This window comes from Uloborus diversus, chromosome 6 (genome assembly GCF_026930045.1).
Source record: "Uloborus diversus isolate 005 chromosome 6, Udiv.v.3.1, whole genome shotgun sequence".
In the NCBI taxonomy this organism is placed as follows: domain Eukaryota; kingdom Metazoa; phylum Arthropoda; class Arachnida; order Araneae; family Uloboridae; genus Uloborus; species Uloborus diversus.
The window spans coordinates 132,983,218-133,010,750 of record NC_072736.1 but is presented as its reverse complement, the minus strand read 5'-3'; the positions used below and the strand labels follow the sequence as shown (position 1 = coordinate 133,010,750).

Sequence of the window (27,533 nt, the reverse complement as noted above, 5' to 3'; positions counted from 1 at the left end):
TCATAAATCTGTACTTCCAGTTGATAATTCAATTGATAAATGAGATAATTTTTGTACAGCTTCTTCCATTTCCGACAATGCACTGACAACTTTACTTTTTTCTGCCACTGAATCATTACTTAAAACTGAAAAAAAAAAAATAATAATAATAATAATAATAATGTAAGTATAAGAAGGTAAAAGCACATTACAATATGAAAGAAGTTTTGGGCCTTTATATAGCAAAAAGAAGGAAAAATGGTCTACCCAGAAATTTTCACAAGAACCACTCACTTTACAGATGATATTTTCTTTTGAATTTTAATTCATTGCATTTTTACAGATAAAAATGACAGAATTTCGAATTTTCTTGTTAAAAACCTTAAATCATTGATCTCAAATCTTTGAATTTTTTATTATTTTTCTTTTAATATCATTATCAGCCAAATTTAAAATGTTGAGTCAGTTATTGAGTGCAGAAACAAATCATCAAAACATTTTCTTTTAACATCGCTCAACTGAAAACAAAATTTTAGTTTAGTTAAGATCTAAAATTTTCATTAAATATTAGAACATTTTTTTTACAAAATATGAGTAAGAAATTGTTAAGAATTTTGATAAATAAAATTGTGAAGGAGGATTGGGAGGGATGATTGAAAGCAAAATTTCAGAATGGGAATGCACATAAAGGTAAAATAATCAAATAATATTGGTACTTCTCTTCCAGTTATTGACCCCCTCTCCCCATAAGGAAGTGTGTTTTCCATTAAAGTTTTTTTCATCTCATTTTTATTTCACGTAATTAATATTTTGAAATATTTAAAAAAATGTATTTAGAAAAATCAAATTTTGTTTTATTTAAACATCACTCACCAAAGGAAAATAACAAAATCTGTTGGCTCAGTTTAACAACAAAAGAAATTCTTGGTTGTATTGATAATTAACAGGAAAATACTCATAAAGAATAATCACTAAAGAAACTTTTGAAGCACAACATGTGACAAAGAAATTGCGAAAATTCTTTGTGACAAGATAACTTAGTTTTTATTTTTACAAAAAAAAAAAAAAACTTTGCTAGGTGTTAAAGCAGTTACGTAAATAATAATCGTAAGAATGTTTTCATGGTTTTCTTAAATAATATTAAAGAAATTAAAATATTAAAGAAAATAATTATTGTAATCAATGGATAGTCCTTTGAGAAAAACTATAGGAAATTATAAAAAGTAATTACAAAATTAGTGCAAAAAGTGTGCTTATAAAATGCTATTATTTAGGAAATTTTTTTAAGACAGGCAGACATTTAAAAATCTTCAAGGACCGGCCAAGTTTTTCCTTAGATTGGTGCTATTTTGCCTGACTAGCATATAAATACCTCTGATCCAATATATAATAATAAATAAAATTAACAGAGTAAAAAAAAATATTATATCACTTCAAAAACATAAAGGGACTGTGAAAATCTTACCAGATATTTGTGGGAGTAAATCTTCCAAGTGCTGAATCATAGCTTTCAACTCCAGTTCCATTGTCTCCAAGCTGCCATTACTGTTAAAAGCAAAATTTGAATTCTCTTGCTTATTTGAAGAAAACTCTAAGCTGCCACTTTTGCTGAAGATAAACTTCGAACTTCCTTCCTTGAATGTTGGGGATACCTCTAAACTGTGATTTTTACTGAAGGTATACTTTTGTGCATCTTTAGTGGCCGTAGGAGATGCTGTTAAACTGCAGTTTTGACTAAACACAAAGTTCGAGCTAGCAGTTTTCACCGGAGACAAATCTTCTGGATTGACGATACGGGAAACGCTGTTTCCAGATAACTTTTGCTCGGTAGTATCATTGAATTCGCTAGCTGAATATAAATAGATAGGGCTTATTTTGCTGGCATCGTCTTCAAATTCTGCCAACTTTATTGATAAGTTGGATGGAGTAGAACCATTCAGAATTCTAGTAAGTCCTAGTGATATACTAGGATTCTGACTCAGAGGTGAGGTAGTGCCAGCTGATGAATCAAATTCCTGTTTTCCAGAAATAGCTGTTTCACAATCACTAGACAAATTTAAAGAACTGTGTCCTCTCTGTTTTTCAGTACTGTCTAAAGAAGACATGCAGAGATTTTTAAACTGTTGACTCATTCCTTCAGGCAGCACTGCAGAATTTACAGGTGTGCTCTCTAAATAATGATCCTTCATGCTAAAAGGAACATGAGGCACTGGGGAAATGACTCCCGTTTCTTTTGGATCTGCTTTTGGTGTCTTTAAATTCTGAAAGATTATAAGAAGAAAATAACTATGAGCTTAAATAGAACTACTTATTTTGAAAGAAAGAAATAAAAGGAGGATATTACTAAAAATGTAATAAAATTAAAAAACAAGACATGAATTGAGTTTCAGTTTAAGTGGATCAGGTCACAATTCCAAACATAAATGACCATAATAAATTTATGAACAACTAAGAAAAATTTTGAAATGCAGTTTAAAATTAAAACTTCTACCAATTTTTAGGTGCTTGAAATATTTTTTTTAAAACTAAGTTTAAAAATTCATGTAAAGATACAATGATTTGTATCACAAATTTTAATTTTAACATAGAATAGTCGAGACAAATTTTATGACATAAACCCCAATCAATCATTTATACTTAACATACAATGATTTATCTGTCATCATTCTGCCATAAAGCTGCATGTTTTGTGATGCATGTTTCCATACTTCACTATTCTCTGTTGGGGTAATTACCTAAAGCTTTTATTACTGTCAGTACATTTAATTTATAAATGCAAAATTCAGCAATATATCTTTACTTAGCAGCGACTAAAATAAACAAAACTGAGCCATCTACGGGGGTTTTGAAATTTCAATGAGTTAGCAACAACCAAGAAATTAAAATTTACTTTAGTGCACTTTTCTTGCCTTACAGAGAAAATGAGAAAAATAGGAGCTTTGCTGGATATGAAGAAGCTTTAATGAAGAACATGTACCCCCTGTTAAAAGGCAAATGTGCCATCAAAGATTGAAAGAGAAAATAAATTAAACACATCCCTGTTATAATCAAGAATCAGTCTTACTAAAATATTTCTCTCTAATTAAAAACCATGACAATGAGATACTTGTTAAAAATAAAATAAACAATAATAATAATAAAAACAAGCGAGCTCAAGGAAACAAGGTACGTACAATAAATAAAGCATTACCTTTAATAAATCCTTCAATCTACCAAGTTGTATGTCTAAATTGTAGTCAAGGCACTGAAGAGTATCAAAATTACATGTTTCTGCAGATGTGTTTTTCAAATTGATGTCTTTGTTTTCTTCTAAATCTTCTTTCTTTTTCTTTTCAGCAGCAGTAAATATTTGCCTGCAATCAAATGTTCAACTCCCTGTTTAATTTAAAAACTATACTTTCTCCACACACATCAAACAAAATAAGAAATGCTTTTGAGAATTTTAGTTTTTTTCAAATCATAAAATACAAGTTGTTTAACAGAATTTTAACACAACTGTTTTAATCTTTTATAAATAAATATGGAAAAGACCACCGAACTGAACTACGTAAAAGAACAACTTTATTTTGTTTGTTCTTTTTTTTTTTTTTTGAAAAAAAAAATGCATCTAAATATTTTACCAATGACAAAAATGCCACTATATGATAAATAAATTAATTAATTAAATAGCTGTAAAACAATGCAGTATAAATGAAAAAAAAAACGCTCTCAAAATTTTAACAATAAAAATAAACAAATAAATAAAATAAATACTTGCCTCTTCTCATTTTCAATCTTTGTAATAATACTTGTAAGCTCCTAAAACAGATAATTCAATGTAATTTAAAAGGTAGCTTGATAAAATTGAAAAATATGTTTTTTCATTGGTCAATTTTTTACTACACTGTGCCCCCAGAACAGAAAAGATTTTTTTCTACCATTTGTACTAGCTACCACAAAATTTTTAATTTTAACAGTTACATCCCTTTTGCTCATAGGTGCTTCAAGCGAGATCTAAAAAACTAATACTTAGCACATTTATTATCATCATTTACGTCAATACTAAGGGTGATTCCACCAGAACATGCAGGACATTTATACACTATTTTTTATTTTCAAAGTTATACAAATACAAAAGTGACGACCAGCAACAGGCTCTGGGCCCAGCTAGACTGGTCCTAGTCAATTTACAATCCCCAGTGAAGATCAATGGCTCTCTTATCTCTATCTACTCCCTTGCTCATTACCACCTCTTCCGGTAAACTGCTCCAAGGTTCCACTACCCTGCTAAAATAATAATTTTTCCTAACATCCATGTTAGCCTCAGATTTAAATAGCTTAAAACAATGACCCCTTGTCCTGTTTTCAGTGCTAAACTTCAGCCCCGTAACATCTTTCATTTTAATAAATTTAAACAACTGAATCATGTCCCCTCGGTCTCTTCTTTGCTCAAGACTGTACATTTTTAGCCTTCTAAGCCTAGAATCGTAGTCTAAATGAGAAAGTCCATTTATTAGCCTTGTAGCTCGCCTTTGAACCCTTTCCAATGCATTAATGTCTTTCTTAAGATAAGGAGACCAAAACTGAACAGCATACTCCAAATGAGGTCTTACCAAATTTCTATAGAAGGGCAGAAGAACTTCTTTAGATTTGTTTGAAATAGATCTATTGATAAACCCAAGCATCTTATTGGCCTTGTAACTAGCAATGCTGCACTGTTGACTAAACTTTAAATCCTGACTTATTAAGACCCCCAGATCAGTAACTTTGTCTGCCTGACTAATGACTGAACCTTGCAAATAATAACTTGTACGCTTATTTCCATGCCCTAAATGTAGCACTTGACATTTCCCAACGTTAACAGCCATACCCCATTTATCAGCCCACTCCGTAATATGATCTAGATCCTCTTGCAGCTGTTTTGCTTGTTATTCATTTTCTACAGTCCCCATAACTTTGACATCATCAGCAAAACAATTCAGGTTCCCAGAAATATTTTTGTGAATATCGTTCATAAAAACAATGAACAAAACAGGCCCTAACACTGATCCTTGAGGAACCCCACTTAAAACCTCACTCCAATTAGAATAATTTCAACTTACAACTACTCTTTGTTTCCTTCCGGTCAACCAGTTTTTTACCCAAATGAAAGTTTTCCCTCCTATTCCAATATCAGCTAATTTGCTAAGTAGAGCAACATGCGGTACCTTATCGAAAGCTTTTTGAAAATCAATGTAAATAACATCTACAGGCTTCTTATTGTCCAAAGCCATGGTAACTTTGTTATAGAAATGTAATAAATTAGTTGCACAAGATTTACCTTTCCTGAAACCGTACTGAAAACTAGTCAATAGATTATTAGTCTGTAGAAAATTTACTATCTTAATTTTTATCAATGTTTCAAAAATTTTGCAAACCACCGAAGTTAGACTCACAGGTCTATAATTTCCCGCTCTCCCTTTAGACCCTTTCTTGAAGAGCGGTGTAATGTTAGCTAGCTTCCAGTCCTCTGGCACTGTCCCCGAGTTATAAGAAGCATTGAAAATATTTACGATTACATCTGCTAATTCCTCCGCACATTCAACTAAAATTTTTGGATAAATATTATCAGGTCCCGGAGCCTTAGTCTCTTTAATTTTTTTCAAATGAAGTAAAACGTCATCCCTGGAAAATACAAAGTCCTCAAGCTGTACTATAGCTTGTGTCTTGTTGGTGTCAACTGTTGAGATACAGTTATCGTTAAAAACACTCGAAAAAAAGTTATTAAGAACATTAGCAATATCACTATCGTCCTGAATTAAAATTCCGTGCTCATCAACCAGTGGCCCAATATGACTATTTCGAACTTTTCCCGAATTAGCGTATGCAAAAAACCTCTTAGGATTCCTGTTTATATTATCTGCCAGTCTTTGCTCCAACTCACTTTTCTGAATCCGTACCAAATACTTAAATTTACGCCTTGCCTTACAATATTGGAGCTTATCTGCACTGTGACCAGTTTCTCTAAACCTATGAAAAGCAGCTTGCTTGTAATTTAGGGCGTCTTTAGTTTCCCTGGAGAACCACATTGGCCAAATTTTAGTGTTGACACTCTTTCTCCTAAAAGAAACATGATACCCAAACGTTTTCGCTAGCTTTTCCTTAAACTCTGCCCACTGAAGATTCACATCACTATTGTCCAATCCCGAAGAAAAAATTGCATTCAAACTCTGCCTAAGTGCCACAAAATCAGTATTTCTGAAATTGGGCACAAACCTAAAATTCTCTACTATGTGCGTGTCAAATTTAATCCCAAACCTAATACTGTTGTGGTCACTGTCTCCAATGTGTTCCCCTACACATAACCCCTGAACAGAACCTTCCATATCACAGAAAACTAGATCCAAAATCACGTCTTGTTGAGTACCCTGAGTTACAATTTGATCTAAAACACAGTCACCAATTATTTTCAAAAATTCTTCTTCTCTGCTATTACTATGGTAAAAATTATTCCAATCAATTCCTGGAAAATTGACATCTCCCATTATAATGACTGACCCCTTGCTTGAAATGTCACTAATAATACTAAACAACTGTTCATCTTGACCCTGGCTTAAGTTGGGTGGCCTATAAATGTTCCCTAAACATAGTTTATTGCCCTTATTGCTCATCAACTTCAGCCAAATCATATCAATCTCATTAAGTTTATCATTAATTACCAATTCATTGCAAGTTAAAGTGTCTCTGACATAAAATAAAACCCCACCACCTCTTTTACCTACTCTATCTTGTCTAAACAAATTGTACCCAGCAATAGATAATAAATCATCATCACTTTCGGTAGCCCATGTCTCGGTAACTCCAATAATATCCAACCTCTCGTCTATTGTAATGCTTTTCAATTCTTCCATCTTGTTCCTAATACTTTGAGCATTTCTATAAAAAACCTTAAGTAAGCCCATCTTACTTTTATTTAATGCTGCACGATTGTTTGAATCCCAACTGTTAAAATCTTTTCTCTTATTAGCCACCCTATTTCGGTTTCTACTAAAATCCCAATAGTTAGTACCCATTCGAATTCCACTCCTTAAAGCATGCCCCCCATTCCAACTTAGTTTTTTGATTCTGAATCCTCTAAAACCAAACCACTAACCATTTTGACCCCCGTAGAGCTCAGATGCAGGCCATCCCTAGCAATCCAATCGCGTTTACATTTACTCCACACATCAATAAACCTGATACTACGCTTAACGCAAATTTCCTTGAGTACCAGGTTCATACGCCTAGCCCGTTGGTTTAACCAGCTCCTATGCACTCCATACCTGGGAAGCAAACCAACCACTTGGACATTTGCCGAACAGTTGGTTGCTTTGTCCAACAGGGAATCCCATTCCTTTGTAAACTCATCGTTGTTACTATGGGCTACATCGTTAGTTCCCACCGTTCTTTTTTATTAGATCAGCACCAAAAAATCCTATATTGGTTACTTATTTTACATAATCTTATAAAACAATCTCAATTTTATAGAACTTATAAAGTGTATGACAACTGAAATTTCAAACTGTCACACAAGCTACAAATTTTATAAATAATTAATTATAAAAAACTGAGAATAATTATATTGTTCATGTAATTGTTTCATAAGAGTATGTAAAATTGGATAACAAAACATCCAATGCATGATTTTCTCGATGCTAAGTTAATGAAAAAGAACTTTGAAAAGAAAAAAAATAGCGTAAAAATGTCACACACATTACGGTGGAACAGTCCAGCTTTTTAAGATTTTGGAGGCCAAATATTTGATTAATACTGAAAATAGGTGTATCATTTAGATACACCTTATATATAACATAAATATCCAACACTTTTAGAACTTATTTTTTTTTAAATTTAAATTGGATTTTATTTTTTATATGTTTTCTGAGATTCTTTAGGAATTTCAGAAAATAATTTATTTAGGGTACAGTTGAAAGGGTACTGCTTTGTATTGACTAGAATTTTAACCATGCTTTTGCTTAAAATCTTATTCAATGACCATCATTTATGAGAAAATAGCAGAATGAAAAGTGTAATGGAATCATATCTTAATAAAATTAAGTAATTCAACTACTGAGAATCTGAATTTTTTTCATTACCATTACCATTAAAATTGAGCAATTTGCTCATATTGCCTCATCAATAGTAATAATTTTAAAAAGAACAGCTTCAGAAATTTTAGGTCATAGTTCTGTACAGTTTTTTTTTCTAAAAACTAATAACTATGCATAAAAAGGGGGAAACATACCCTAATAACGTAAGCTCCTGTGGTTTTTTTCAAGGTGCCACAAACTGCAACTGAATTTCTCACTGAATTTCTTGCACTTCCAGGCATACTGATGAAAAAAAAGAATAAAATATGACTAAGATAAATTATTAGTTATGGGCATGTTGAAAGAATGGTATGGATGTGGATACAAAAGTATTACATGATGATGAAAAGATGTGGATACACATATTACAGTTATAGGGAAAATTCTAATGACATTACAATTTAGAAATTGCACTTTTATAGCTGTGATAGTTTCATTCATTTCCAGTTATGATTTCTACATATATTTTTAAATAAATTCAAATACAGTGGAAAACGTTTAACACAAAGCTGAAAGGAATGGATATTTTTTTTCATGTTAAACGAATGTCGTGTTAAAAGATTTATATTTAAACTAGAGGACCCGACAGACGTTGTTCTGTTCAAACTTCATAAATTGAAAAGTAAAAAAATTTCAATAAACTATCAAGTGTTTGAACCATTTTGTTGAAAAAAAGAAGTAAATAAAAAATGTTTTAAACTGCTATGGTGTCAGAATTTGTATATTTATTACAACTTGATTTATCTAATGCCCCCTGAGCACTTGTTTTATTAACTTTTTTCTCTCGTACTTGATGGTTTGTTTTTTCAGCCATACTCAAAATATAAAAACATCCTCAGATATTAAGTGTAAAAATCTAACTACCCATCTAGAACAAACGGGAAATCCCACTGCAACATCCCCCATATGAAAATGAATAAAACAATCGAAAGGATATCGTTTAGAAAAATTATAAAGGTAAAAACAGTTCTCTGAATAAGCAAAAATCACTCATCCCTCCACCCCCTCCCAATGTAAAATAAACATTCTTCAACTAAAATAATTAAAAACTCTTTAAAAACGAAAAACAATTCTTTGCAAGTTGAAATATTTCGCCAAATAAACAAAAAATACAATAAATTCATTAACAGTATATTTAAAATGTAAACAAATGAATGCGCAACTCTATTGTTTATAGCCAAAGTCGCCAAGCCACCACGTTACTGTAATCCAGCCGATCAGTGAGCGAAGATAACCCCAACCGATTAGCAGACCGATATTTTGAACGAAAACTTTTAAAACTTCATATATTGCCAAATCTGTTCTTTCCACCAAAGATAAAGATCTTCCACTGCACTGTTCTTTTGTGTACAGAATTACCCTGTTTAATTTATTTGGACGAAAATAAAATTTGTTTCATCTTTAAATTCCATCACCTTCTCTTTTAATAATGTACTGATTGGTTAGATAATCTTTAAAGTATTCTTGACATTGGTGATAAAACTCAGATGGATTTCAGCCAAGAAACAAATTTTGCTAGGTACGGTACTTTCTCATCATTTGGTTAGGAAAATCAGAAGCACTGATCCAGTCACATGAATCAACTACGACGACAGAATACATGTTTTGCGTGAACCTTGCAGTACTTTACTTTAAAATATATCACTGGATCTAAAATAGTTGCTTTCAAGATATGAAGACTTTACTCCCTCTCTCCACGTTTTATCTATCCTCAATTGACATATCACAGTAGGAAATTTCATTATAAAAAGCAGAGCTGGCTATTGTCCTTTGACAACGGGTTAAATCTTTATTTCAGTTCTAGCTCAACAATAGGTTAAAATAAATATTAATCATTCGGGAGATTTTGCTATCCAATGTTTAAATTAATTAATTAATTAACAAAAACGATTCCGATTCGATCCATCATGCTTCGAAACCATGCTTGCCGCAACTTAATTACATACAAAAAATTTGATCAAAATCGATCCAGCCGTTTAAAAGCCTTATGGTGACAAACGTACGCACAGAAGATTTTTATTAAGATTTAAGTGTGCCGTATACAGTCTGGATTGCTATACCAGTTTGAGTAAACCGATTTTTCATGTTAAGCATTTTCGTGTTAAACATATTTCACTGTGCTCCAACTCGACCAGTTATGACTGAATTTGCTTAGTTATAATACTAAAAACTAGCACGGAAACAGAAACAGAGCAATGTTGCGACACCTGTTGTAGATTTTTGAAGAGGTCTGCAGACTATTTCTGGAAAACTAGTATTGATCATGCTAGCTGAATTTATTTATTTTCAGGAAATAGACCAAAAGAGTATTCAACATATTAAAACACTTATTTTTCTAAGCTCAAATTTTTAGTACCTTGACTTACTGATTTCAACAACATCAAAATTTTATAAAAGGTTAACTAATAATTGCTTTCAAAAAATTCATATAAACAACAAAATAAGTAAATAAATACAACTTGTCTACAGCTTCATGTTTTATTTATCATTTGCCAAATTTAATTTGTTTCATGACCAATCCTAAATAATAATTTTGAGTAAATTGGCCAAAAAATTAATTCCAGCAATATGAGCCCATAACTAATCTACTTACTTTTAATTCACTAGTTATTGGAAAATTAGCATAAAGGATTTTAAATATTTGAATTAATTTCAAAAATATACCAATATGAACAAGAAGATTTTTGTGCTTTTCTAATGCCTAATTTAATTTTTCACACAGCGGGTACACTTAATGCCAGTATGGGAAGTATTTAAAAATTAATTTTTATTATGAATTGATAAATCATTACATTACCTTTCACAAAAAGTTTCCTCATCAAAACTCAAGTACGACTTTTGAGGACACCGAGCAAAGGGCAATTTGTTTTTAATAGCAGTCATGGTAGCCTTTGTTTCTTGCCAAGCCGATGCCTATATGACAAAAGATAATTTTAGATAATAAGGATAAATATTAATATAAAAGTGCTTTTTTCCAGAAATATTTGTTAAGATGATAACGCTAAAAGTAAATTTTATTTTGAAAGCAAAACAAAATTTAAATTTGAAACATTTTTCAAAAAGAACTTTGTTTTTGCTGTGTTTCTTTCATTTTACTGAGAATATAAATAAATAGATTATGTAGCAAAATAGTTGCAAGAGCTATGCATAAAATTAAAATAAAAAAAAATAATGAAATAAAATTACTTCCCAAAAATATATTTCGAATTCATTAAAAACAGGTCTATTTAAATAGCATTACTTTTCTATGACAGAAAACACAAGTGATTCACCAAATAATGTAACTACTTTAAGGCAGGGGTCTGTCCAGGATTTTTCACAGGGTCCGTTTTTTGTGAAAAATCAAATGATTTTGTGAAAAATCAATTAATTTTGTGAAAAATCAATTTTTTTTTTTTGGTAAAAACGAAAGTTAAGACTCTTGAGATGGTGGAAACTGCATCATCGACACTTAAAGTTGAGTGTTTTCCCTCTTTTCTGTTGAGAATATCATTCTTGAATGTTTTTCTAGTATTTGGGGAGGAGGGAGGCATCGCTCACTGGGAGATGGGCACCCCTCAAATATTCATATTTATCAACCATTCTATATCATGTTAAATTATACTTGAAATGTTATTTGTATAGTATTTAAAATAACTGTAAGAAAAAAAATTCAGTCAGGGGTTTAGCATTTAACTTTTTAACCCAAGACACTGTTTAAGAGCACAGAGTTTCGTTTAAAACTTATAAACTCCGTGATTTTTACAAAAATAAAAAAATATTTTATTTGTTTACCTCTTAGCTAAGCGTACTAAACGTCGAAAATTCGAAAAATCAGATTCCCATAGGGGATGCAAAGAGATTGCAATCCTCAAAGTAAAGGCATCGAAAGTATAAAAAACGGCTTGTAAAATAAATATTTTTGATAAAATTATTTTAGAATTACATTTATAGAGTCCTATGATAAACATATCATTAACATCTGGACACAGTTGAAGCAAAAAAAAAAATAATAATAATAAATAAATAAAATAAAAAAAAAATCCATCGAAAATGGAATTCCGCTTTAAAAACTTGAAATAAGCTTTGTTACAAAAATAAAGAGACTTTTCATTTATTTGCATCCTAATAAAGCAAAGTTAGCCTGAAAAGAATAAAATATGATTCTCATATCGGATGTAAAAAAATTGCGTTTTTCAAAATGTAGACATCTATAGAAAAAAAGAATGGTAAAGAAAAGAATTTATTTAAAGTTAATTAACCTTTTTAGCATCGAAAAACCAAACCCATATAACTTTCTCCCAAAATAACAGTTTAACATTGCACCTCCAGACGCTAAGTGGTGATAAACAGTTAAACATTGCACCGCGAAACGCTAAGTGGCGATTAGTTAGAATTTGGTAACCCTATCTGAAGCGATCACACCCCCTCCTACTATCCTTTGCAGTTCTAAGTTCATTTCGCTGTATATTATTGATTAAACCATGAGTGAGGAGAAAAGTGCTTACTACGCCTATTCAGAGAATGTTGACGCTTTTTCAAAGAAGTTTACAACAACACCGCTGCATAAAACAAACTAGCAAAATTATAAACCAAACTGACTTTCAGCTGTTAATTTCTTTCAAAGAAACCAATAACAGGCATTATATTATTTGGCCGTAGTAATTATTTATGGCTTGAAGGAGCATCACAAGAGTGTCAATTTTTTTTTCTTTTGCAAAATTGGCTGATTTTGTATAGGTTGATTCCTTTAATTTAACTTTAAGAAAGGTTCTAAACATTATCGTTTTTATACAGGAAATATGTTGTATTATTTTTATTTGAGATTTGCTCGTTCAATTAACAATTTGTGAAAGATCCGTTTTTGTTTATCAGACTTTTGTGAAGGGTCAGTTTTGGTTCATTGGATTTTTGTGAAAGGTCCACTTTGGTTGATCGGATTTTTGTGAAGGGTCCGTTAACGGACCCAAATTTGCTCTGGCCAGACCCCTGTAAGGGGTGACTTGAATCAGATATTTCATTTTAATTACAATTAAATTCCAGTTCGATTAAAATTGCACTCCACTATTTGCTACAAAAATAACATCCACTTGCTGATATGTTCAGCATATAGCCATGAAAATTACTTTAAATATTAATGGTATTTAGAAATGATAGACACTAATTTAAAGCAAATGAAACTATAAAATGCAAAAGAGAGCAATTTATTAATTCAGCAGGCTGTAATTGCAGAAGGAAGAAGCATTGGCAGAATAAGAGTGCACTAAATAAATTGTTTTCTCATTTATGCATTACATTTTGATTCCATGTGAAAACATCAAAATTGAGTAGAATAATGAAATTAAACTGATTAACATTCTTTAGTCTAGTGCTGAAATTTTTCTGGATATTAAGAACTAAAGTGTCTTTATATACACTGAATTTCTGACACATTCATTCATTCAAAAAAAAAAAAAAATACTAATTTTCCAACAAGCTTCTTTGTATAAAAGATTCAACAAAAAGAAGAAAAAAATCTTTATCTAGCTTGAATGAGTAAACTGCATGAACTGTGAACTCATTAGTAACAAATAAAAATTATCAGGAAAATTATAGGCTAACAATTTAAATTTGGCGCAGCAGAAATTTAATTATATTAGAAATAATTGATTTAGCCATACTGCCATACTGATTTAGCTATGCACAAAAGTCATATCTGCACTTTTTATCAAAATTGAGTTATGGTCACCAGGTGGTTCTTTATAACATAATTTACCAATATGCAATGTCTTTAAAAAAAAATCTGAAAAAGTATAATCTGAATCAAATGTACGGCAGCAAAAAACTTTAAATAGCAGCTTCTCAATTTGAGCTCAGCTGCAGATACGACTTCTGTGCCGTATACTGCCATGGGCAGGTAAATGAGAGTATCTGCAGAAATGAATTTTCGAGATATTTGAAGAAACGCATTTTGGAATCTGTACTAACAATACGGAAATGTTGGAATGAAGACTTTTTCAAGTTTTTTTTTCAGGGGAAACCAAAGAAGCAAGCTTGTACAGTAAAGCTATTGCACAATAGATAACAGAAGTGCAAAAGGAAAAATTTGCAGTTACTGCCCTCTCCCTGCCCATGGCAGCATAGAGCTCTTGATGAGATAAAGCCAGCCGATTTACTAGTCAAGTTTATTACGTATCTCGATTTTATTTTGATTACATACTCATGCAAAGCATTAGTAGTAATGTCATTTACTATATTACTACTAGTTTTTCACTGACATTTTAGCCTGTCGCGATTAGAGGCTGAGATTTAAAAAAAGAAATCGCAAGATACTTACAGGATAGCAAAATTCATGAACAAGATGACTCTCTTTGTGGTTCTTATTAACGTGTCCACGGAGGAAACAATTTGAACATAAATTGTAATTAATGCAATGCAGACATCTGTACCTGAGAAAAAGATAATAGAAAAAGTCAATTTTGATACAATGTTTTTTACATTTGAATAAACTAGTTCATGCATTAGCTTGATTTTTAATGATTACCTTAAACCTTGAATAGGATTAACTGTACAAAAATCACAGCAAACCGGGTGAAGAACTGAAACAGAAAATTTTCATACTTTGAGAGAAAAATACAGAGAAAGAGAAAAAAAAAAGCTCAAATTTTAACATTAAAAAAAAAGACTAAAAAGAACTATGAATGCGATTTACTTGTTTCGGAAACAGCAATTCTGTGAAGAGTTGAGATCCAAACAGTAGTTTGTGGTTCAAGGGAGAGCCATTTTCTAAACCTCTTTTCAGTAACTTTATTTTTGCACTAGTAATATAAAAGGTAGCATAGTGGAATGAACATTCAGAAAGCTAAACAAATCCAATTAAATACAAATCTAAAGTATTTTTTAAAACTTACAAATTTCAGGCAGTGCCTGACTGCAGTCGATACTAAATGAGATCCAAATGTCACTTGCTCGCCAACAACTTCTGCTAGCTGAAATAAAATAGTGAATGATCAGTTCAAGATCTAAACCAGTGAACCAGAAAAGGGGGAGGGGGGTAAGGAACAGGAGATCCTAAACATTCATTCTCAAAGTCTGGATAAATTTGACAAAAAAGGTGAAAATAGCTGCATAACTAATTCAACTAAAAGAAGAAATTGATTATATAATAAAGCAAGTGTGGTAACTTGCTCATCAATTCGATCAACTTTATGCATTAACAATGTGCTACAATTTTCAAAATTTTTCTTTTGATGTGTGGTAAGAAGAGAAGAAGATAAAGTATTTAAAGATCGAGTGATTTAGAAATTTATTCATTAAATGACATAAAAGAAAGTTACCACAATAACTACAGTAAAAATAAAGGAAAATACAGTTGATTATCTAATCAAGGGCACACAGAAAAATCATCCTTAATCAGAATTTTTCTACAAATAAAATGGTGGGTAATGACTATGAACAGTAGACTAAAAAGAGAAAGTCGTTAAACAGAACCAACTGCATTACAAAGTTAAATCGCAAATAGCAGAGAACAACATACACAGGTTTTGGAGAACAAGTTCATTCATAAGCTCACCTCTTTTGCATTGAAAAAAGGTTCCCTGTAACCCCAAAAACACATGCATGCAGTTCCCTCCAAAACTTGTACAATTTAATGTTGTAATATTTTCTTTTACTTTTCTGCACAAAGGGTTTTTTTTTTTAATTTTTCACAATAAAAAGGTTAAGAGTTCAATTAATACAAAGTTTAAGCCTTTTTAATTAGACAGTCATGTAGTGGAGTAACACATTGACAAAAACCATCATTATGCAAATGCAGAGACAGAATGGTACTACTTTTTTGTGATGTTTAGGTACTGAACAGTGCAAGGAAGCCTATGTGCATTGAGGCAGCTTTAAATTAGCTATGTGAACACATAAACATGTTAGTTTGCACAGATGAAATTAAAAAAAATAAACATACATTATTTTTGCAAAAACTAATCTTCTGCATTGATTTTCATTTAATCATTTTTTCCAACTAATATCTAAGCCTCAGCCATCATAAATATTTCAAAAGATACTACTAATTAAATTGCATTATTAAAAGACATTTACTTGTGACAATGATTTGAGAAGTAGCTTCAAATTTTGTTTACTCATTGTATTCCCAGTAGAGCAGTGATGAAACAGATCTAAAATGGAATGAAAAGGTGAATGGAATAAAAAGTACATAAGAGCAAATTTTAACATGAAAATTCAATACTGGAATGAAAGAGTAATTAATTGCAATAAGCACATATCACTTACACTTATATTTTTCTGAAAGCTTTGCAGCAGCAAAAAGGGTGAGTGTTATCTTTAGTTGCACCAAATGCAGAGGTTTTTCATCTCTGAAATGATTAAAATAAAATAGTAAATTTCAAACTGAACTTCAGGCAATGGGTCCAATTTTTGCATATTTTAAAAAACATTTTTTGAAAAATCAAGTCTTTTTGTAAAATTTTGAAGCGTAAACCAAAAGTAATCCATCAATATTCAGTAAGTTGCCGCCCTATAGCCAGGGCAAAGGCAGAAATACATGAAATACACCGCCAGCTCAGTCAATTCCAGCCGAGGACTGCAGTTTCGTGCTTATTAGCACTCATCAGCCCGGCATAGGAAAGTGACGAGCTGGAGATGGAAAACCTCTTATGGAAGCTAAGAGGGCCAAACAAACTGGTAGCTAATGTAGAATTAGCACAGAACAGCCGAGTGACTGAAGCAATGGTTCGGTTCAACTCGAAAATTGGTGGCAAGGCATGGTATATTCAGTAAATTACAGCCCATTGTCACTTTCCTATGCCGTGCTGATGAGTGCTAATAAGCACGAAACTGCAGTCCTCGGCTGGAATTGACTGAGCTGGCGGTGTATTTCATGTAATCCATCAATATATATATTAGATCTCCGATAATATTTTATTAATAAATAGTTTTTTGAAAGGTCCGCTTTGGTCAATCAGAATTTTGTGAAGGGTTAAACGACTTTTGAGAAGGGTCCTTAAATAGATCCAAATTTCCTCTGGCCAGACCCTCGAAAACATAATAAAAAATTCAGTACCCGTTTCTTTTTAAAATCTTTCTAACATTCAATAATCATGGTCCTGTCAGTGGTAGGACCATGTCCACTAAATGATAAACTCTGCAGAACAGCACGCATATACTCGGGCTTGCCACAAGGAGGGTTAAAAAAAACTTAAATTCAAATATCAGGAAGAACATAAGTATCAAAATATTTTTAGTAATACTTAAAAAATTAAATCAGTCAGATTTTGAAAACAAATCTCAGTCATCCTTTTTTTTGAGGGGGGGGGAGGATCCTGAATTGGACATCTGAAAAAGGCCCCACACAAGAGTCATTAATGATAAAGCAATCCCCCTTCAAAAAATATTAAATTTTTAGCAGCTTACAAAACTATCTAACGGCATGAATTCTTCTGATATAAGATTTTCATATACTTAATTTCATATTGGGACAACAATTCTTATTTGAATTTGAGTTATTTTGAGATTCATTTCTTTTTTAACAATGCAACTACATACATAGACAAACTATGTATAAATAGACAGATGTCAGATACTTAACATAAAAAATTGAAAATTATCAAAAATGGACATTGGTAACTTTTTTGCATAAATCAATTATGAGACAAACATAATAATTAGCAAAAATGAAAAAAAATCTGATTACTGTAACAGTTGTAAATTTATGAGCTTCTTAGCTTTCATATAGAAAGTAGACTTTCAAAATTTTAAAGCATTGCTGTAATAGAGCAAACATTTTAACATCAGCTATTGTTTTTTTTTCTGTTGTAGTTTTAAATGAACTACTATTCTGAATAACTCAAAATATATTAAAATAAAGGTACAAACCTTTTTTTTTTTTTGGGGGGGGGGATTTCATTAGGCAAGAATATTGGTGCATACCAAATAAAATTCACTTTTTGAAATGTATACAAAATAGTCCTAAGAACTTGATTCCCCAAATACCCCTCTCCCATAATATTATGAAAAATTAGAAATTGCCTCTTTTTTTTTTGGTGTGTGTGTGTTGGTACTGCTAGCATCAGCCACAACATATAGATCATCCATCCACAGTAGTTTTTCGATAATATTTTACCTTCTCAAAATAAGGATTAACCCAAATTTATTGGTTCCAAGCTAAACATTAGTTTATTTGGTTAAAAATACAATGCTGATATGATTTTTTCAAAAAAAAAGAAAGAAAAAAAAAGAAAATGTACTTGATTTTGTAATGAAAATTGCGACTTGGTGCAGAATTCCAAAAAATAAATATTTTGTAGCCTGATGTAGCATATCCTTCGCCAAACTTCAAAAAAATTTTAATACAACAATATTAGACTTTAACACTAGAAAGACGGAAGCGGTCATTTTGACCGCAAACTATTTTCAAATGCTCATATTTGCTGAGTTTAATTTTCAAACTCTTTTTCCTTCATTGACTTTTCCTAACTATTTATTAAGATTTTACAACAGTATTTTTTTTCCTTTTAGGATTATTATTATAGTCGCTATAAATGTTTATACCTAGAAAGACTGACTACGGTCATTTTGACCGCTAAGTGAACCTTTCTTTATGCATCCGTTTTCTTCTTTTTTCGCTTATCAGTTGTATGTACTATGGACTATTGTTAGTTGTCAGGGTGAGTAATCTTCTTTTGAGCTTGAGTAGTACCTGCTGGTCAGGTTTAATTCTTTTAACTGTTAGGAAAATGCGAAACACCTGCTGGTTGCATGGTTTCAGTTTTCTGCTATCTGCACAGGGGGCAAAGTTGGGAAAGGTAAATTTGAAAAGCATGTGACTGGACACGTGAAATTACTTTGGGTCTAAAAAGAAGTAAATATAAACAGGTAAATTACAAAAATGTTTGCTGCAATTGTTTTGTGCACCAAAACATGTGCTTTGCTTGAAGCATTGACGTTTATTTTCTTCGGTGATAATGAAGTGCTCAGTCACATAATTATCTTCACGATGTCGAGATGAACCGTTGACAAGCAAAACTTATTGGAACATTAACTCCTGAAACTGTTGCAGATTTATATCTAAAACAGATTATGGTTTGAATGAACAGTCTGACTTATCTGAAGAGAAATATATTTCTAGCGATGAGAATAGTTTGCTTTCATGAGATTATTGCGAATATTTTTCGGAGCCTAGATTTGCAGAAAAGGATTGTTCTTCTGTGTTAGAATGAGAAGAAACCTCGCTAATAAAAACTGATGCTCAAAATTTAAAAAGTAGTGAAAGAAAGATTGAAAAGGGTCCGACGCCGAAAAAAGAGAAAATTTCAAAAACAGAACTCCTATTTCTTCAATTTCCGCCAAGTCATCCCCACTGATCAATTTTGCTGCATATAAATAAGTAAGTACCTCAGGAAAAAGATTAAAATAGTGTGAAATTAAATTATGCGGAACTAAAACTACGAGCATTTGTTCTAACTTCCAAACAAAAAACTGTTAATGACTAATATACAGGTGACGTGATAACATAAGTATTTCGAAATACTGTAAAAGATAGTAATGTACGGTATCTTGCGATATTAAGATATTTTTTAAATCAAACACATGCATGGTTGATTATAGTACTTGTTAGTTATTACATGCTAAGAAAATTTCCTCTTTTTTGTACAAATTTCCTCTTTCTCAATGCCAATTGTGTAAAGCATGTGTATTTCACTTGATCGAACGTAAAATAAAAAAAAGCTATCTGACACTTATTTGCAGACTATATTAGGATTAAATTGTTACTTAAACTTTGATATTATGAAACAAATCTTTTCTATGGCTGAAAATCCCGAAAGGAGGAAATTTCTATTGTTTTAAGTATGGCGGTCAAAGTGACCGCTGCTCGTCTTTCTAGGTATACGCAAAACGCCGTCTTTCTAGCGTTAACATTATGGATGGAAATTTGCTTTGCTAATCATTTATATGAGGGAAATTCTACAGTTGAACCATTTCCTAAATATATTCTGAATAATCACAAAATATAACTTTTGCACATAAAAATCTTAATATAAAGAGTAAACCAGACAATATTATGTATTAAGACCAAAACAAAATATACCCGAAAATTGTAAAGTTACTAAAAGAATAAACAAGACATAATTTAGTTTTTGATTAGAATCTAGGACTTTCTTATACATAACCAAATTACTCCTGAATCAAAAAATTTATTTTAATGTTTTTTTTTTTTTTTTTTTGCAGCAAATAAAAGTGAACAATGCCAAAACGATGCAAGATGAATTTGAAATGGCATTTGATTAGAAATTGTGATTGAGACAGTGAGAAGAAAAGGAATGTAACTAACAAAAAATTAAAAATTTCAAGATAATCTGTAGAAATGGTAGAAGAACCTCTCTTCTGTGTTAGTGCAAAGGATAGTAGTACTAAAACCCCTGGTAGGTTCTGTAATACATCATGTTTAAGTTAAAAAAAAAATCAATGGAAGTCTACTTAGGATGTGAACTTTGAATTCTTATTTTCTCGAAACTTAAAAAAGTCCACTTACATTCCTTTGCTTCTCACTGCCCCAATTATAAATTTTTGAATACCTCATTTAAAAACAATTCAACAAAATTCAAACCACGCAGTTAGACTCACTCAATAAATGTGTTCTGCAAAAATGAAAGAAATAGGCGGCTCATAACATTAGGTTCTTCAGCAAATCCAACCTTTTTACCAGCTTCAACATACAAGGTACTAATGAGATTTTCTGCCTTTTCAGCTGATATTAATTCATTTATCGACTGATTGCCACTTTCATAATCTTTGAATACGGAGTTCACTAGTGAGAGATCAATCATGTGCACTACAAAACAAATAAATAAAGCAGGGTAAGTATTTAATGAAATTCAGCATATAAGTGTGCAAGGCAATAAATAGAGTCAATAAAAAAATAACAGTTTAAATATGTCCCAGTTAAAAACTAGAATCCGGTAAAAAATAAATTAAAAATACAGTAAACTCCTGGTTATCGGCGGTCGGATTACCCGCGGGTCTTTTCACATTTTTTAAGGGGGGGGGGGGGTGCACCAATATTATAGTCATTAAATGTTAATTTTTGAACTTATGATTCATAATCATATGAATCATAATCATCATTCATTCTCTTGTTCATTTTTAGCTTTTACATGTATTTTTTACATTCAGTGTTACCATTTTTAGCTATAATTTAAATGCATGTGAGAGTTTTATTCATGTTTTAAAGCTATTTTATACACTAGTATTGTGTATACCTACTTTTCAGATTATCCGCGGTTACCCTGCCAACCTATTCCAAGGATAATCAGGAGTTTACTGTACTACACAGGCCTCTCTCGTATGACACAGTTCATTGTACAACACAGTTTCTATATTACACGGTATTAAATTTGCGAATATTATAACACGGTTTCAATATTACTTGGTACCCAACTTCAATTCAATACCTCACAGTTCTGACATAACATGAATGTTATCTTTTTTTTTTAAAAAGATGCGATTTTATTATTGTTTAATACTTTCTGTTTCTGCTTGATAACTCTAATAAGTTTCACTTGGTTTCTATGAAATTTGGTTTTGAATAACACGGTACACATCCTCGATTTAGGGGAAGGTGGGCCACAGTGAGACAAAAAAACACATATTTTTCATTTTTTTTTATATTGGTAAGTTCTAAAGCACAGAAACAAATTTGATTATATTAAAGGTATCAAACTATAGTACATTGCACCAAATTTAGCCCATTTAATGTTAGAAAAAAAAAGTTATGAGACTTTATTAATTTGATAAAAAGTATCACAATGTGGCCCAGTTATGGGCCAATATGAGACAATAAGTAGGGCCACAATAGGACAGCTGAATAATCACTGTATTTTTACTGAAACAGGGTTCGTACTCAATTTCAGAAATAAAATGAAGGAGTTTTGGAGGAGTTTTGAAGGAGTAAAATGAGATTTTGAAGGAGTACTAATGGGCTGTCCTTAAATAATGTCACACTTTTTTCAACATGTTTGACCCCTTTCCCCTTTGTCACAAAGTGTCACACTTCATCTTACTCCTTCTCTTATCACATGTCATATTTTTTAAAAACATATTGTTAGAACTGCGTGATGTTACTTTTTGTCACTCTCCCTCTCTCTTCCCCTTGTCACATTTTCATGAACCCGTCTCCCCCTCAAGGTCACTTGTGGATGACTCATATCATAACGGTGATTTGCTGAACAATTGTTTCTTTTTAACACAATCACTTAATATAGTACAACTGCTTGTGTATTTTTAAGTATTTAAATAACAATTGACAAACTGACTTTTGCAGCTGAGTGTGAGGTGGAGGGAAAAGCAATAATCATAAAACTTGAAAAAAAAAAAAAAAAAAAAATTAGCCAAGCACCATTTAAGCATGGTTTACTTCATTTATGAAATGTCTTCGTCATCTAAAACATTTTAACCTTAAACTTTTATAACTTCTATGGTCAGTTTGTAAATCACATCTTTATGAAAAAATAAATATACGAAATTACTACATTAAAATCACCCTTATACCTTCACCCTTGTGACAAAGTTGTCAACCGAAGTATTTCAAGCTACTGTCATACAGGAAGATTATGTCTTGAACTAAGAAAGAAGGAGTTTTGAAGGAGTTCAAACCAAAATGAAGGAGTTTGAAGGGCCCTTCAAAAAAGTTTCCTAAATGAAGGAGTATTGGAGGAGTTTTGAAGGAGCGTACGAACCCTGTGAAATATTGCCATCTGATACGCTAATTCTCTTAAATCTCTCGTACTTTTTCCATAACACATTTTTGAACTAGAACCAGAGTAATAAAAGCTTATCCTCTGACTCAGGCCCAGGATTGCAAAGAAACATATTATTTTTGCTTAAAGCATATTTGAAATGTTTAAAACTGTTTTTTTTTCCCTTACATACAAAAGATTTTTAATTACAGTAACCAAAAAAAAATCATTAGGATTTAAAAAACAGGAAAAGAATAAAATAATAAATGCCAAATATTAATTGATGATTAACTTACATAATTATTTTGTACAAATATTAATTATAATTATAAAGTTCTTTGAAATGAGTACCATGTTTGGCAACCTTATTAACACCTAACTGGTTTCTAGTTTTGCTTTGTGTTCAAAGCTGTGAGTAAAATAAAAAGTTCACTTGTAATAATTAGTTATAATAAAAATATTTTTAAATCAAGCCTATTTTTTATTGTTAGATTTCGTTTTTGTAAAGTAAAACAAGAAGTAGATAAGTATTTTACACTTGCTTACTGCTGCTTGGGCCAAAATGAGACGTCTCATTGTGGCCCAAAAAATTTGTCTCATTGTGGTCCAAAAAATTTGTTTCATTGTGGCCCAAATAACAAAATAAAGATTTTTGCTTCATATCATTAAAATAAATCATGAGTTAAAAATAATATAGCTGAATAATAGAAGATTAAAGTGTCAGTACTAGTCATAAACTACAACACTTAGCTTAATTGTTGAAGTTTTTCAAGAGTATGATAGATGGAAGAAATTATCCAAACAATTTTCAGTGAGTCCAAACAGTAACTAATTTTTTTCTACAAAACAAAAGCATAGAACAGCATGGAACCAAGAATTTTGTGAAGCATTTTGGTTATGTTTACTCCTCCTAGATGGTGGTAGCTGTCAGAATTGTATTTATTTTTGAATTTACAATGTCTCACTGTGGCCCATTCTCCCCTACATTATTTCTAAGTCTTGTATAACAAGATTCCGATATACCACAAAACACAGTGTCAATACAACACGATACATATTGACATGGTTTTTACTATGTACATGATTAATTAGTGAAAATTAATATGTTAAAAAGTTATTTTAAAAAAAGTCTTGTATAACAGGGTTTTGATATTACACGGAACAAATTAACCTTGTAATAACCTTGGGACGCCTGTTCTGTATAAGCACTTATTTTGGGAGATATGAAGATTTCCCAAAATAAAATTTCAGGAATTCCATATGAACAGAACCGAAAGTTACTTATAAATATAAAGTTGAAAAATTTCATGACGCTTAAATTTTTTGAGATTACAATCGCTTGCAAAAATTGTAAAGGTTTAAGTATACAATTTCAAACCGTCTCACACATAAAACCTAAACCCTTGCAAAAAACTAGTATGTTGTGGCCATCATGAAACTTTCTTCTATATCTTTCTTGTGAATTCTGATCCCTCCCTATGCTTGAAGAGATTGCAATATTCCCAGCAACAAAAAAAATAAAAAAATATGCACACAAAAACTTGACGACCGTCCGAATTCCTGAATTCCCGCAAAAGCAAAGCAAAGAACATCTTGAAAGTTATTTTAAAAGCCTTGCTTGAATTAATTAGATGTTTTATTTGTTAACAAACATAAGATGGCAACAGTTAAAATTTTGAAATCATTGCGATAAAATTTCCGATTATTTCCCAAAAATTAAAATCACATGAAATAAGCAGACGACAGTATTACAATTTATCTTTCTTATTGTTGCATTTATAAAGCTATTTTTATTTACACAGAAAAAATCAGGCCCCCCCCTCCCCCCATGGAGCGATTGGCGCCAAAATTGAAACAACGCTTATTTACAAATAGATTCACATTTATTCCAAATTTCATCCAGAACGTAGCATTACTTCTTGAGATATGGCACTCAGAATGAAAAAAAAGAACGTTCGATTGCGTCACCCCCTTTTAAAGCTGTTGACGCCAAAATAGAATGAGCTCTTATACCCTCAACGGGCTACTTGGCGATAAATTCTTGTTTGGTTACGTTCATTATTTATTGAGATACAGCTGTCACAATTGACGACAAAAACGTTCTATAGCTTAACCCCTGTTTGAGCTATTGACACCAAAATTGAATCAGCATCTGTACCTGTTAGGGGCAACATATGGCCCAAATTTTGTTTGATTTCGACAGTTACTTGCTGGGGAATAGCAGGCACTAATAACTCAAAAAAGGTCCCATTGCTCCACCCCCTTGGAGGAATTCGCGCCAAAAACCAATGGGCACAACTTCACATAGCGGCACATATGTGTACCAAATTTTGTTCGATTTTATGCGGTAGTGTTTGCTGTAGAGCGGCCACAAAAAACTGGTCACACACAGACGTGACACACACACGGGCACACACAGACAGACAGAATTTTTTCAAGAATGGTCGAAATGGACTCAGCACACCTCTTAACTTTCGAATCCGTCAAAATTCGAAATTCAAAAATTTGCACGAATCCAATACTTTCTTCTATATATTAGATATAGAAGAAAGTAATAAGAGTTTTCACAATAGTTAAGATTATTGTAAAAGTTTAAATACAGGATTTCACGCATAGGACTTTCATATAAAAATTAAAATTGAATTTTAAATTATTCTTTAAAATTAAGATTTCATACACATTTTACTGAATAATTTCTTTGAATAAAAGAAACAAACAATAAGTATTATTGATATAAATACCAAGTTATCACTTGACTTTCAATTAATAAATGATTACAAATTTAAATGGATGCATTAAATAAATAGAAAACAATTACATTTTGATGCTTTCTGAATTGTCCGTATTTTGTAAGCAGTACGATATGCAGAATACTTAAAGACTTCATACTGCTTCAGAGATTCAACAATTTTTGAAATTTTTGGAGCTTCTTGAGAAAGATTAGAAGTACTGCAAAAGGAAAAAATGATTACTAAAATTGACAATACAAATAAAGTAATGAAACTAAAAAAATACAATTTTTTGTTTAAAGTTTTGTAAAACTGAAAGGGAAACAACATTTCAGAATCAACACAATTTTGATCAGCAGCCTTAGATAATATATATATAAATATATAATATATATACTAGTAAAAATACCCGGCGTTGCTTGGGTCAGTATTAATTGTGAGAAAAAATGGCTACTTTCTTTCGTTTTTTGTTTTAACTGAAAAACTCAAAACACACCGTTTTGACGTGATTAAAAATTGAGCTTCTTCCTTACCCATAAAAGTAAAATAGCAATAGTGTGAAGAACGAATGAGTATTCATTTAGAAACGAAGGCAATAATTGAAGCATATAAAAATTTGAAAAATTTCCAAAATATCAACTAACAAAAACAAAGATCACTAAAAAAAACTGTGTGCTTTATTTAATTAAATAGCACACACACACACAAAAAGAAAAAAGAAAAACTCTCTGTTTCCATAAGTGTGCAAAAAGTAGAATTTCCAAATGTTCAAATGACTTTAAACCCATGTTTGCTCCGGAGAAGCCTTGATTTAAAATTTTCATTATAATTACTTAATATTGCTGTTGTAAGGCACTGAATTTTTGTAACAATGGGTTTTATATTAAATCATTTAATGGGGAAATTACATGACATTTACTGTTTTCCATCATAACGTTTTTAAACAAAATTTTTTAGGAATAAATTATAGCCTAAGTTGTTCCCTGATAATGTAGCTATCTATGGTGAAAAAATGGTTAAAATCTGCCCAGTAGTTTTGAAGATTACCCCGGACATACATACATACAGGAGTAGCCATTTATGTATAAAGATATATGTATACAGTCGAACCTCGTTATCACGACACCTTCGGGACTGTCAACAAAATGTCGTCATACCTGGGAGCAACGTCATAACCGGAATAGTTTTAAAATTTGTAATTAAGCATTAGTTAACAACAAAATTAGCTTTTATGAATAAATTAATAGCATTTATATATTTTTAATTAGATTAAACTAATGACCATTTGAATTATTGGTAGATGTAACAAAAATTATTTAAAAAACTTCACTCTCTCTCCCCCCACCCCAATTCTAAAATACTTTCCAATAAGTGTTTGCTAAACTTTTGAATAACATTTTTAACACTCCTCCTTTCCACGAAATTATCAGCAAGGAAAAACCAATTCAAGACTCTTCACTTTTGTTCGCAATTTGATTAGATTTTAACGGCTAAGCCCCACCTTTCGAAGGTGAAAACACCCTTAGTAATTCTTTACCCACTTGAAAGTTGTGTGTCCCTTTTCAATCTGATGAGGAGCTTTTATCTCTTTTTCTCTCATGGCAGAAGCTTGTAGTGACCACCTACAGCTTCAGGTAGCTACGGTCTTTCTCTTCTTCTGCTGTTTCCCTCCTCCAGCTTTACAATCCACCAGCTTTGAATTCCTTTCTATTGTCCCTCAACTTTTCAAAATCTGAAACCTGTACCTTTCAGAACTTATCTACTCGTCCCCCCGCCATTCTTGAGGTGTCGTGCCTGGTCAAATCTCTTGTCCGAGTCCAAAGTTCGTACAACAAACATTTCCAGGTGTTTTCATTATTTTACTGAAAATTTGTCGATTTCAAAGGAATTTTTGATCTAGTTAGCGCAGCTCGAAGCGTCGTCGTAACCAGAGTTGCACCAAAAAAACTGTCGTAAAATCCGGAGCCAGTTAATATTAAAATAATACAGCATAAGTTCGGGACTTTCAAAAAGTGACGTGACATCCGGAATGT

The 27,533-nt window shown here is 31.5% G+C and overlaps 1 protein-coding gene across 1 annotated transcript; it reads right to left on the bottom strand.

Moving 5' to 3' along the window:
• Positions 1 to 27,278, bottom strand: LOC129224989 (uncharacterized). The gene is made up of 16 exons (XM_054859537.1): positions 27,256 to 27,278; positions 25,590 to 25,720; positions 20,661 to 20,868; positions 16,311 to 16,393; positions 16,119 to 16,195; positions 14,936 to 15,013; positions 14,737 to 14,842; positions 14,569 to 14,623; positions 14,362 to 14,473; positions 10,864 to 10,979; positions 8,222 to 8,309; positions 3,733 to 3,777; positions 3,600 to 3,616; positions 3,170 to 3,332; positions 1,445 to 2,240; positions 1 to 125 (listed from the first exon to the last, which is right to left on the bottom strand). Exons 1-16 carry the CDS (start codon positions 27,276 to 27,278, stop codon positions 1 to 3), a joined length of 2,223 nt encoding a protein of 740 aa, XP_054715512.1.
• Positions 27,279 to 27,533: the final 255 nt, after the last annotated feature.